Source organism: Piliocolobus tephrosceles, chromosome 20, assembly GCF_002776525.5.
Source record: "Piliocolobus tephrosceles isolate RC106 chromosome 20, ASM277652v3, whole genome shotgun sequence".
In the NCBI taxonomy this organism is placed as follows: Eukaryota; Metazoa; Chordata; class Mammalia; order Primates; family Cercopithecidae; genus Piliocolobus; species Piliocolobus tephrosceles.
Window position 1 is genome coordinate 36,570,551 of NC_045453.1, and position 10,110 is coordinate 36,580,660.

The 10,110-nt window shown below is 61.9% G+C and overlaps 2 protein-coding genes across 3 annotated transcripts in view; one reads left to right on the forward strand and one right to left on the reverse strand.

Annotated features, from left to right (window-relative positions):
- The first annotated feature begins 6 nt into the window (after positions 1-6).
- SLC2A4RG (SLC2A4 regulator) lies at positions 7-4,252 on the forward strand. Of its 2 annotated transcripts, none has more exons than XM_023183304.1 (8): positions 7-238; positions 572-726; positions 1,586-1,695; positions 2,094-2,281; positions 2,355-2,455; positions 2,554-2,836; positions 2,920-3,011; positions 3,097-4,252. In XM_023183304.1, exons 1-8 carry the CDS (start codon positions 113-115, stop codon positions 3,206-3,208), a joined length of 1,167 nt encoding a protein of 388 aa, XP_023039072.1. In that variant the 5' UTR covers positions 7-112; the 3' UTR covers positions 3,209-4,252. The 2 variants fall into 2 exon arrangements, with proteins under 2 accessions (XP_023039072.1, XP_023039073.1); XM_023183305.2 differs by having other exon boundaries at positions 2,557-2,836; positions 3,097-3,712.
- ZBTB46 (zinc finger and BTB domain containing 46) overlaps positions 3,877-10,110 on the reverse strand; it is a 50,169-nt gene continuing 43,935 nt past the window's right edge. Inside the window, exon 4 of the mRNA XM_023183303.2 lies at positions 3,877-7,490. Within this exon, the coding sequence (XP_023039071.1) occupies positions 7,119-7,490 (372 nt within the window). The 3' untranslated portion in view covers positions 3,877-7,118. The remainder of the gene's footprint in view (positions 7,491-10,110) is intronic.

Sequence of the window (10,110 nt, forward strand, 5' to 3'; positions counted from 1 at the left end):
GGCGGCCGGATCCAGGGCGGGGGTCGGCGGCCCGGCCAGCCCGGCCCGGCCCGGGGCCGCGTCCTGAGAGTCAGCCCTCGCCGCTGCAGCCTCGGCGCCCGGCCGGCCGGCCATGGAGAGCCCCCCGCCCCGCGCCGCCGGCCGGGACCCCAGTGCGCTGCGGGCCGAGGCGCCCTGGCTGCACGCAGAGGGTCCGGGGCCGCGCGCCGCGCCCGTGACGGTGCCCACGCCGCCGCAGGTACCGGGCGCCGGTGGGCGGGGGCGCCGACCAAGTTTCTCTCGCTGCAAAGATGGCGTCAGTGCTGCCCAAACTTCGGGCCCCCGGGGGCGGGGCAGCGGGGAGGGCGGCAGCGTCGGTCCGCGCGTGTCCGTGGGTCCCGCCGGGGCTGCGCCGGGCGGCCGGAGAGTCCTTCCCGCCGCGCCGGGCTGGGGGCGGGGTCGGGGGCGGGGCCGCGCCGTCCACACCGGCCGCAGCCGGTTTTCGAGGCGGGCGCCGAGCGGATCCGCGGCGGAGGTGGAGGGACCCCCCCGGCTGCCGCCGCCTCTGAGTCTGCCCCCTCCCCATCTGCAGGGCTCTTCCGTGGGCGGCGGCTTCGCGGGCTTGGAGTTCGCGCGGCCGCCGGAGTCGGAGCCGCGGGCCTCGGACCTGGGGGCCTCCGGGAAGTGGGCGGGGGCGGCGACGGGGCCCCGGACTCCATCGGCGCACATCCCCGTCCCAGCGCAGAGGTGAGCGGGAGGCGCGGTGTCCCGGGACTCGGGGTGCGCCGGGGCGGTGGGTAGGGTGCAGAGACGCGCTTTCCCGCCCCTTCCCTCGGGAGGCCCCGACGGAGGCCAGGTCAGGGCTCCAGGTTTGTGATCCCCAGCCACCCCCAAGCTCTTCCGCCCTGGAGGAGTTGAGCAGAAATGATCGGTGACTCGAGTCCCTTCGCCTCCCTCCGCCGCAGTTCCTCGGGGTAGAGCTCAGAACCGGGAGGGGGTGGCTGTGCGTCTCTGTGCAGAAGAGGCTGCGCGGTCGGTGTGGGGCGACTGTCCAGGAATCCCTGGGGCTCCTGACCGCCACCTCCCAACCCCTGCCAGGCCGGACACCTCGGTCTGGCTGCCAGGGCAGGGGCGGGCTCTGGCCTGGCTCGCTGGGGCCTGGGGAGCTGCCCGTGCTTCCAGCCCAGTCTCCGGCTGGCTGCTGCTGGCTGCTGGCCACTCCCACATCCCAGGCCTGGCGTGAGGCCCACAGCTGCTGTTGCACAACCCTGGTTAATGTGTGATAGGGGGAGGCCTGGGCCTGGCCCGCCTCTGTGCCAGGGCTTCAGACCCCTGCCCAGCACCAGGGTCTGAAGGAACCACAGTGGAGCCAAGCCCGCGGTGTGGAGAACTAAGGCTTCGGGAGACCCTGGCCCTGCTCCTGGTGGCTCCTGGTGGCTTTCAGCTCTCACTGCAACCTGAGCTGGGGGAGGAGCCAGGCCTCATGCCCAGAGCTGGGAGTGGGGAGCCTGGTGTGCACGCGTGCCCAGGCCTGCACGTGGACCGACCAGGGGAGGGGCCCAGAGCTCTGGCTGGGTCACCCGCACCCCGCCCCCATCTCCTCCAGAGCCACCCCAGGAAAAGCCCGGCTGGACGAGGTCATGGCTGCCGCTGCCCTTACAAGCCTGTCCACTAGCCCTCTCCTTCTGGGCACCCCAGTTGCAGCCTTCAGCCCAGGTAAGACTCAGATGTCTGCATTTAGCACTGGGGGTGGGGACAGGGCTCAGAACCTACAGCCACCCAGCCTCTGTGGGGCAAGCAGAACCCTCAAACCTGGGACTGCTTTCTCAAATGGACTTCTGCACCCTCAGTGCCCCTTACTGAGGCCAAAGCTGCAGGACCCAGGCCTTCTGGCCTCCCTGACCCGTTTACCTCCACGTCGCTGGCCACGCACATCTGCTGACCCTTTGCTGTGCTGGCGGGGGGAGGTTTCTCTCCACGCCCTGGAGCCAGCTCCTCCATCCAAGGCACTGTGCCCACCAGGCTCACCCGGGACTCGGTGAACAGGAGCAGCTCAGGATTAGGGACTCCCTAGATCCACCCAAAGTTCTAAGGCAGGGGGTGTGTCCCTACAGAGCCTGGCCTGGAACCCTGGAAGGAGGCCCTCCTACGGCCCCCAGGCAGCTATAGCAGCAGCAGCAACAGTGGAGACTGGGGCTGGGACCTGGCCAGTGACCAGTCCTCTCCGTCCACCCCGTCACCGCCACTGCCCCCTGAGGCAGCCCACTTTCTGTTCGGGGAGCCCACGCTGAGGAAAAGGAAGGTGAGCTTGGGGGCGGCCCCCAGGGAGGGGCGGGTGTGGCGGCTGAGCCTGACCCTGGTCCCTGTTGCTGCAGAGCCCGGCCCAGGTCATGTTCCAGTGTCTGTGGAAGAGCTGTGGGAAGGTGTTGAGCACGGCATCCGCGATGCAGAGACACATCCGCCTGGTGCACCTGGGGTGCGGCAGGGCCTGGGGTGCGGTGGGGCCTGCGGGCTGTCTGGGTTTATGAGGCCTGGCCAGGTCACCCCTTCAGCTTCCACTGGCTGTGTCCCCAGCAGGAGGCAGGCAGAGCCTGAGCAGAGCGATGGTGAGGAGGACTTCTACTACACAGAGCTGGATGTTGGTGTGGACACGCTGACTGATGGGCTGTCCAGCCTGACTCCAGTGTCCCCCACGGCCTCCATGCCGCCTGCCTTTCCCCGCCTGGAGCTGCCAGAGCTGCTGGAACCCCCAGGCCTGCCTAGTCCCCTGCGGCCAACCGCCCTGCCCCCGCCCCCACCCCCTGTCCTGAGCGCTGTTGCTAACCCCCCGTCCTGCCACAGTGACCGTGTCTACCAGGTGGGTAAGGCCACTGGTGGCAGCTGGGGCAGGTCTCAGGGCCCTCTGGAGGGGAGTAAATCCCTGACTGTGTCTCCCTGCAGGGATGCCTGACGCCCACCCGCCTGGAGCCGCAGCCCACGGAGGTCGGAGCCTGCCCACCCGCCTTGTCCTCCAGGATTGGAGTCAGCCTGAGGTGCGTGTGGGCTGAGGGTCTGCGGCCGCCACCAGCTGGAAAAGGTCCTTGTCTCACAGCACCCCATGCCCTGTGGCCCCCCCAGGAAGCCCCGCGGCGATGCGAAGAAGTGCCGGAAAGTGTACGGCGTGGAGCGCCGGGACCTGTGGTGCACAGCCTGCCGCTGGAAGAAGGCCTGCCAGCGGTTCCTGGACTGAGTCCGGCCCATTCAAGAACATAACCTACCACCTTCTCCCTCCCCACCCCAACCCCAGGCCTGGGGCTGAAACAGCCCAGGGAGAGCCCCAGGGCCTGGCCTTCACCAGCTGCAGGGTCTGCTTTTAATTGGGGGGGCCTGACCCTGAACTCCCCCAGGTCGGGGAGGGGTCCCACCACTCAAAGTGCCTCTGAAGAAACCAGCTTTTTGCACTAAAGCCAAACCGCTGTCCCCTTAGCCCAAAGGGCCCTGGGGGCAGCCCCCCCCCCCCCCCCCCCCCCGACCTGTCGGCCCATGGATTTGTCAAGGGTGTTATGGGCCCAGCTTTGGGGGCCAGTCCTGATGCACTTTGAGGAGTGTTGGGGAGAGGACTCCCCCACTCGCACTTAACTCGATGGCTCTCGGGCCCTGGGGCTGTTTTTACCATGTTTTTGAAGCTCAGGTGTCTCGCGTCTGGGCTGCACCAGGCGAAGAGAGAAATTAAAGATTTGAGGTTTTTCCAGAAGCTTTGTCTGCCTCTTGGGAAGAAGGCTGTGGGGCTGGGACCTTGGGGTGGGTGAGTGGGTGGAGGCTGGCAGCCGGCCACAGAGGGCCGAGGGTCACCCCTCAGCTGCCCCCACCCCAGGAGAGGCCGGAGGAAGGATCATCTGAAACGCAGGAGGCATCTGCTTGGAGCAGCAATTCCCCAATTTATTGAAAGTGATCGCTTTGCAAGGATGTCTAAGCTAATCCCGTCACAGAAAGGAAACGCACAGGCGCCTAGGCAGAAACTTCGAGACTCACCGCAGAGGCCACAAGAACCCACGGCCACAGAGAGGCAGGACGGCAGAGCCATGATTTCCCACCAAGCGATTATGAGAACCTCTTCCCCCAATAGTAGACACATCTCCAAAACAAACACAGGTTTATAACAAGTAATAGAAAGTCAATATAATATAGATTATCCCCAGAAAAAATCAACAATCTTCAAACACTGCCTTTTGTCTGTTTTGTTTTTGTTGACAGGTTGAAAGCATGTTGAAAAAATAAATATTTAAGAAAAGCACACACAGCACCCTCACTACAAGCAGTTCTAAAAGGGCTGCATACAAAACACAATATAAGATCTGAAAAATAAAAAACACCACCATTAAGTATGGCTTTCATAAGAGTTGCACATGTCACAGAATGAGCTAAAATAAGATTATCTTTTATAATATTGCAAAAAGTTCCAGTTTTTGCATTTTCTCAGTTTTTTTTAAAGAGGAAGATGTGCAAAGTTGGAAGCAGTAAGCTGCGTCTTCTGAGTCAGGTCCCTACGTAGCCCTGGCAGTGTCCTGTTTCCCAAAGCCCAGAGAGCCCCAATGTACAGCCTGGTCAGGATCCCGAGCTTGATAGAAAAATCATGGTGTCCCTGCCCCCCTCCCCACCCCCAGACAACACCACCCCCAGTGGACTGTATTTCCCACTTTGGTGTTGCAAACACCAAAATACAAACACACAAACAAAAATACAAAATGTGAAATGTAATCTACACATTTTTCCTCTTCATAAAAAAATATTTATTAGTTTGAACATCGATTTAAAAAAAAATCCGTCACATAAAAAAAAACCCTTCATGACATGTCTTTTCCCTCCACGCCTCCTGAGAGATGGACGTGTGCACCTGGGCCTCGGAAATCCCACTCTTCAGTCGGCAAACTGCAAACAAGAACGAGAACTCTGCCGCGCAGCAAACATTTGGGGAGGTCAGTGGGACGGTGTTTGTTTTAGGGAAGAAAATGCCCCTGTAGCTCCAACAGGGAACCCCGAAACGGTCAGCAAAGGCCGCATGGAGTGAGCCGGCCAGATGGAGCAGGACATCCTGAGTGTGGAGGGGGAGGCGGGCCCGGGTCCTGGGCAGGGTGGCCTGAGAGCTGGGGACTGGTACAAAACCTAGAGACATTTGTGGGTAGCAAAGGTCTGGTTTCCAAATGCATTTTATAAGAAAGTCAGTCTGTTTAGAAAAGGGGTTTAAAAATCAGGGGAAAGGTACAAAGTTCTGAGAATTCTCAAAGAGGCCGGGGCGGGGTTGGCCTGGGTGAGGGCGGAGGGCTCTGCTGGAACTCCGTGGTGGCCATGCTGTCCTCCGGGGGACTTGTGCCAGAGCTGCCCCCCTTGCTCGGTATGAGTGGGCAGGGCTCACCGCTGAGGGGCCAGCGCTTGCCCTGGTCCTATCCCCACACTCCGTGTGCAGAAAAATCTTGGCCTCTTTCTCCAGCTTTGAGGAGCCACAGCCTCTGAGCTGAGGCGTGTGTGTGATGACAGCTCCAGCCAGGGCGCCCTGTCATTGGTAGAACTGGGGGCGATGTCAAAAAAAAACAAAAGCCGTGACTCCTGCGCTGTACCTGGAGTCCTCCATGCACTCCTCCACAGGACCCCCGGCCAGGCCAGCCCTCCTCGAGCAGCAGCGGTCAGGGAAGCTGGTGCTTTACCTGACAATGTGGGTAAAAGCCTGGTATAAGGCTAGAAAAAGAGAGAGTAAAACCTCTTTCCACGCAGCCCTGAAGCTCAGCACTCCAGGGGGTCTTCACACGGGCAGGTCCTGGAGGGAAGGAGGAGGCCACCGCGCCCACCTCCCATCCGAAGGCACATCACCGCAGTGGTGGCCTGTGCCAGAGGAGGGGGTGAAGGACGGAATGTCCTAGTGGTGAGGGCTGTCAGAGGCAGCCTGAATGAGAAGACAGGATGCAGCAACTGTCCTGAGGCTGTGAGTCTGGGCAGTCTGCCTCCAGGACCCCCAAAGCCAGGCAGTGCACCACGGCGCATACCGTGGGACGTTTGCTTTTCACTCAGGAAAAGAAAGAACATGTGAGCGCGTTTGAAAACACAGCAAGAGGACTTGACCACAAGCTAAAGGAAAAACAACCCTATATAGTTTCATCAAGTGAGAAAAATAATGCCAAACAAAATAATTTTATGTAACTACCTGGATATGTCTCTGACTACTTAAAAATTTGGTTACCCACGCGGGGAGGTGTAAGCAGCACACTGCAGTTAGGAACACCGCCTCCAGTGTTAGCAGCAAAGGCAGGAGCCCAGCTCCAGCCCGTCCAGGAGGGGTCAGCAGGAGCGGCCGGGCTGGGCCATGGGCAGAACAGGACGGGCAGAGCCCAGGGTAGACACAGCAGCCCAAGGCTCTCCAAGGAAGTGCACGTGACTGAGCGAAGGCCCTTGCAGAGGGAACCTGGTGTAGCCTGAAGCTGGCGGGGCACAGGGCTGAGGGTCCCCTCCTGGAAGGAGCCCACAGGGCTGTGTCCACCTAAGATAGCACCTGGAGCCCTCGGCCTGCAGCAGGGTTCTGCAGCTGTGTTGTGTGTTAAGCACCAAAGCCCAGAGGTAAGAGGATGGCAGGGCTCTCTGTGCACTGCACCTGGAGTCTACAGGCTGCCACGGGCCACGGCTGCAGCCACAGGCAGTGACCTGGCTGCTAGGGGAGGGGAGGGTGGGCTCCAGCCGGGCTGACTGGGTGTCTGCAAAACTCTGCACCTGCTCAGGCCAAGGGCCTCTGGGCCGAACATACCACCCCGCCCAGTGCCCACTGGACCCGGCCACAGGGCCGTCACATGTCCAAGCCAGGCTGGCTGTCACAGGGGCCACTCACACACCCGCACCACCTGCTGGGGACCTAGGACCGTGCTCTCCCTTCACTCAAACTCGCCCTGTGACCTCCCCCAACTCACTTCATGTCTGGTCCCAAAGCACCCCTCTTGCTGGGGTCTCACCTGCTTCTTGGCCCACAGGGCTGGTTTCCGTGGGGGGTGGGTTCAGGGGGAAGCAGGGGAGGGGCCGCGAGAGGGGTGAGCGTGGCCCTGGCCCTGCAGTGGAGACCCATCGGACACACACACAGGTGGACGAAGCGAGGCAGCCACCAACCCTGCCGGTGGGCGGGTCTAGGAGAGCCAGGCAAAGTCCTTGTCGGGGCCCCCTGGGGGGCTGCGCGGCCGCGGCGAGTCTTCCTCCTCCTTGTCGTCCGCCAACAGCGCATCCTCGGGGGCCAGGCCCTCGTCATCCTCGCCCAGCTCCTCCGCCTCCCCTCGTGGGTCATCAGGGTCCTCCAGATAGGGCCCATCACCTGGGAACAGCGCCTCTGGAGAGCCCTCGCCGCCTCCGCCGCCGTGGTCCAGGGGCCCGGCCATGCCGCGGCCAGCACAGTCGGCACACACACCATGGCGCCGGGAGCCATGCCTGATGCCCACGCTGGCGGCAGACATGAAGACGCGGCTGCACACCTTGCATACGTACTTCTTGTCCTTGCTGTGGACCTGCGGAGGCAGGACAGGGGGTGAGCAGGGCCCGGTGGAGGTGGGGGGGGTGGGGCAGGGGGTGAGCAGGGCCCAGTGGAAGTGGGGGGGGTGGGGCAGGGGGTGAGCAGGGCCTGGTTGGGGTCAGGGGGCACAGCCTCCCGGGCCCTCAGAGCATCTGCACAGGCAGAGGCTCCCGGTGGGGGTTGTGGGGGAGGTGCACAGAGACAGGAGTGCTCAGACCCTGACCCCAGCTCCTGTCAGAGCCACACCAATGCAGCCCTGCCCCAAGGGGACGCTGGCACGAGGGCGGCGGTGCCCCTCCCCTGCAAGCCCAGCCCCTAGGTGGGCCAGTCTGAGTGTCCACACTGTGTGTCCAAGCACCCTCACCAGACGCCCTCCGGGTTGACACACTTCTCACGGGGGTCACACCATCCCCTCTGCCTAAAAGCCTGGCTTCCTCCAAACCTCCCTTCAGTACAGGCTGAGGGCCCCGCACTGGACTGGAGCTCACAGAGCTCCTCCTGTACCCAGCCATGGCCATACGCCCTGTGCAGGGACGGGCTGGGGTTGGGGCTGCCAGCTGGGCAGGTGGGCCCACACCTCAGCCTGGCTGTGTGGACACCCCCTCAGCCCGACCCCCTCAGCCCTGACCCCCTCAGCCCCTGACCGTGACTCCAGGAACGTGAAAAGGAGGCAGCTCCCCCACTCAGGCTGTTTCAAGGTCAACTGAGACAGGCAAGAAGAGAGATGAGCATTTACGGTCAGAGGAGGAGGTGTGGCTGCCAGGGAGGGCAGCCATGCTGTGCCTTGTCCGGCGGGGAGATGGAGCAGCACCCTGAAGAGGCCCATGTGGCAGGACATGAGGTGCTGGGCTCCTGGAGGGTCTCAGCACCAGCCTGGAGGCCCGAGGGAACTACCACACACCCTAGGTGGGCTTCTGCTGAGGGTGGGCGGGGACACCCGTGCTGTGCAGAACAGAACCTCAGAAAGACACAGCCAGGGACGGGGAGGGGTGGCCCACGTACCCACTCACAGCACAGGCACCCTCGGCCAGGCCAACTCAAAGAGGCCCTGGGGGGCTGGTCCTGATGCCTCACAGTACAGTCCCCGTCCCTGCCCTCCAAGGACGGAGGTGGCAGGACCCCCAGAGGACCCCAATAGCAGCCCCTGGCCAAGTCCACACGAGGGGCTTCTCTGAGGTGAGCCGGCCTCAGTCCTCCAGGCTGAGCCTGGCACTGATCCCAGGCTCCCCTCGGCTCCTCCCTCCATCCGCAGGGCTGTCTCCTGGGTCCTGCAGCGCCTCTGAGGCTGCATGGAGAACTGAGGCTGCGATGTGCTTGTGAGTTTAGCCTCCTTAAACCATTCCAAACTCATCAGTTTTCTCCCATGAGCAAGTACATATATAATCAGTGTGTCCCTCTACACTTGTAAAGACCTCTGACAGGCAGGTACCACAGTTACCACCTCCCCATCCTGGGGCTGGGCCCTGGCCCTTATACACTTCCTGTCACCGGTCTCAGCGTCCCGAATCCATAGGCCCATAGGCCACCCAGCACGGCCCGACCTCCCCCTTCTCTAGACCCACCTCCTTGAGGGCAGAGTTGCCTGTAACTTCCACAAAACCGGGAACCACAAAGACCTCACTTCTCAAATGTTTGCTGCCAGAGCCACTGTGTGAGCTCTAAGCATGGCCTGGGATGGGGGCTGCACAGGTATGTGACACCTTCGGGGACAGCTGGTGGCCTTCAGGCCAGGGCAGCACCACAGAGCCTACCTCAGATGCACAAACACGCTAATCCTAGAAACAGGGCCTCAGACAAGTTGGTGCCAGGACTGCTCCTTTGGGCTTTTTGTTTTGCTGCATTTTAAACCAAGGACTTCCAGAACAAAAATTCAAGACAAGCCACAGTAGAAACTTCCCAACAGGGCAACCTGGTGCACACAGGCCCAGGAAGGGTTGGATCGGGGCTAGTGTACCCACCGAGGCCCCTCGAGGCCTGGGCTCCCATGTGTGCAGGGGCCAGGGCACCTGAGGAGGCAGCAGGGGCAGCTTGGGGTGGCACAGGGACCTTGTGGCCAGGGCTGGATGGCTGGGCACTCGTCGAAATGGGCAAATGCCCTGGAAGGAAGCAAGAAGGAAGATGGGGCACGTTGGCAGCCCGCCCGGGCCATGGGGCACTGTGGCTGCAAGAGCACAGCTGGCTCACCCTCCAGATGTGGCCCTGCCAAGGCGTGGGGGGTCCGGCCCCAGCCACTGGTGCTCCTCCTGGAGCGGGTGGAGGGGTCATGCAGGCCAGGGAAGAGCTGACAGTCAGTGCCATTGTGAAAGTGGAGGCTGGACCAGCTGGAGTCTCCATGCTCTCAGGTCCAGGACCCCAGAGAAGGCCACACGCAGATTCTCCTCAGAAAAAGTCAAGCCCCCATATGCTTGTTTTTGTTGTTCTTTAGAGACAGGGTCTCACTCTGTTGCCCAGGCTGGAGTGCAGTGGTGCAATCACAGCTCACTGCAGCCTCCATCTCACTGGGCTCAGGGGATCGTCCTGTCTCAGCCTCTCAAGTAGCCAGGACCATAAGTGTGTGCCACACTTGGCTGATTTTTTTTTTTTTTTTTTTTTTTTTTTTTTTTTTTTTTTTTTTT

Bases quoted from the DNA above. Each gene is read 5' to 3' on its own strand.
- SLC2A4RG (XM_023183304.1), top strand. From the start codon at position 113: ATGGAGAGCCCCCCGCCCCGCGCCGCCGGCCGGGACCCCAGTGCGCTG. The intron at 727-1,585 runs GTGAGCGGGAGG...CATCTCCTCCAG, and splicing joins ATCCCCGTCCCAGCGCAGAG to AGCCACCCCAGGAAAAGCCC. The intron at 2,456-2,553 runs GTGCGGCAGGGC...CTGTGTCCCCAG, and splicing joins ATCCGCCTGGTGCACCTGGG to CAGGAGGCAGGCAGAGCCTG.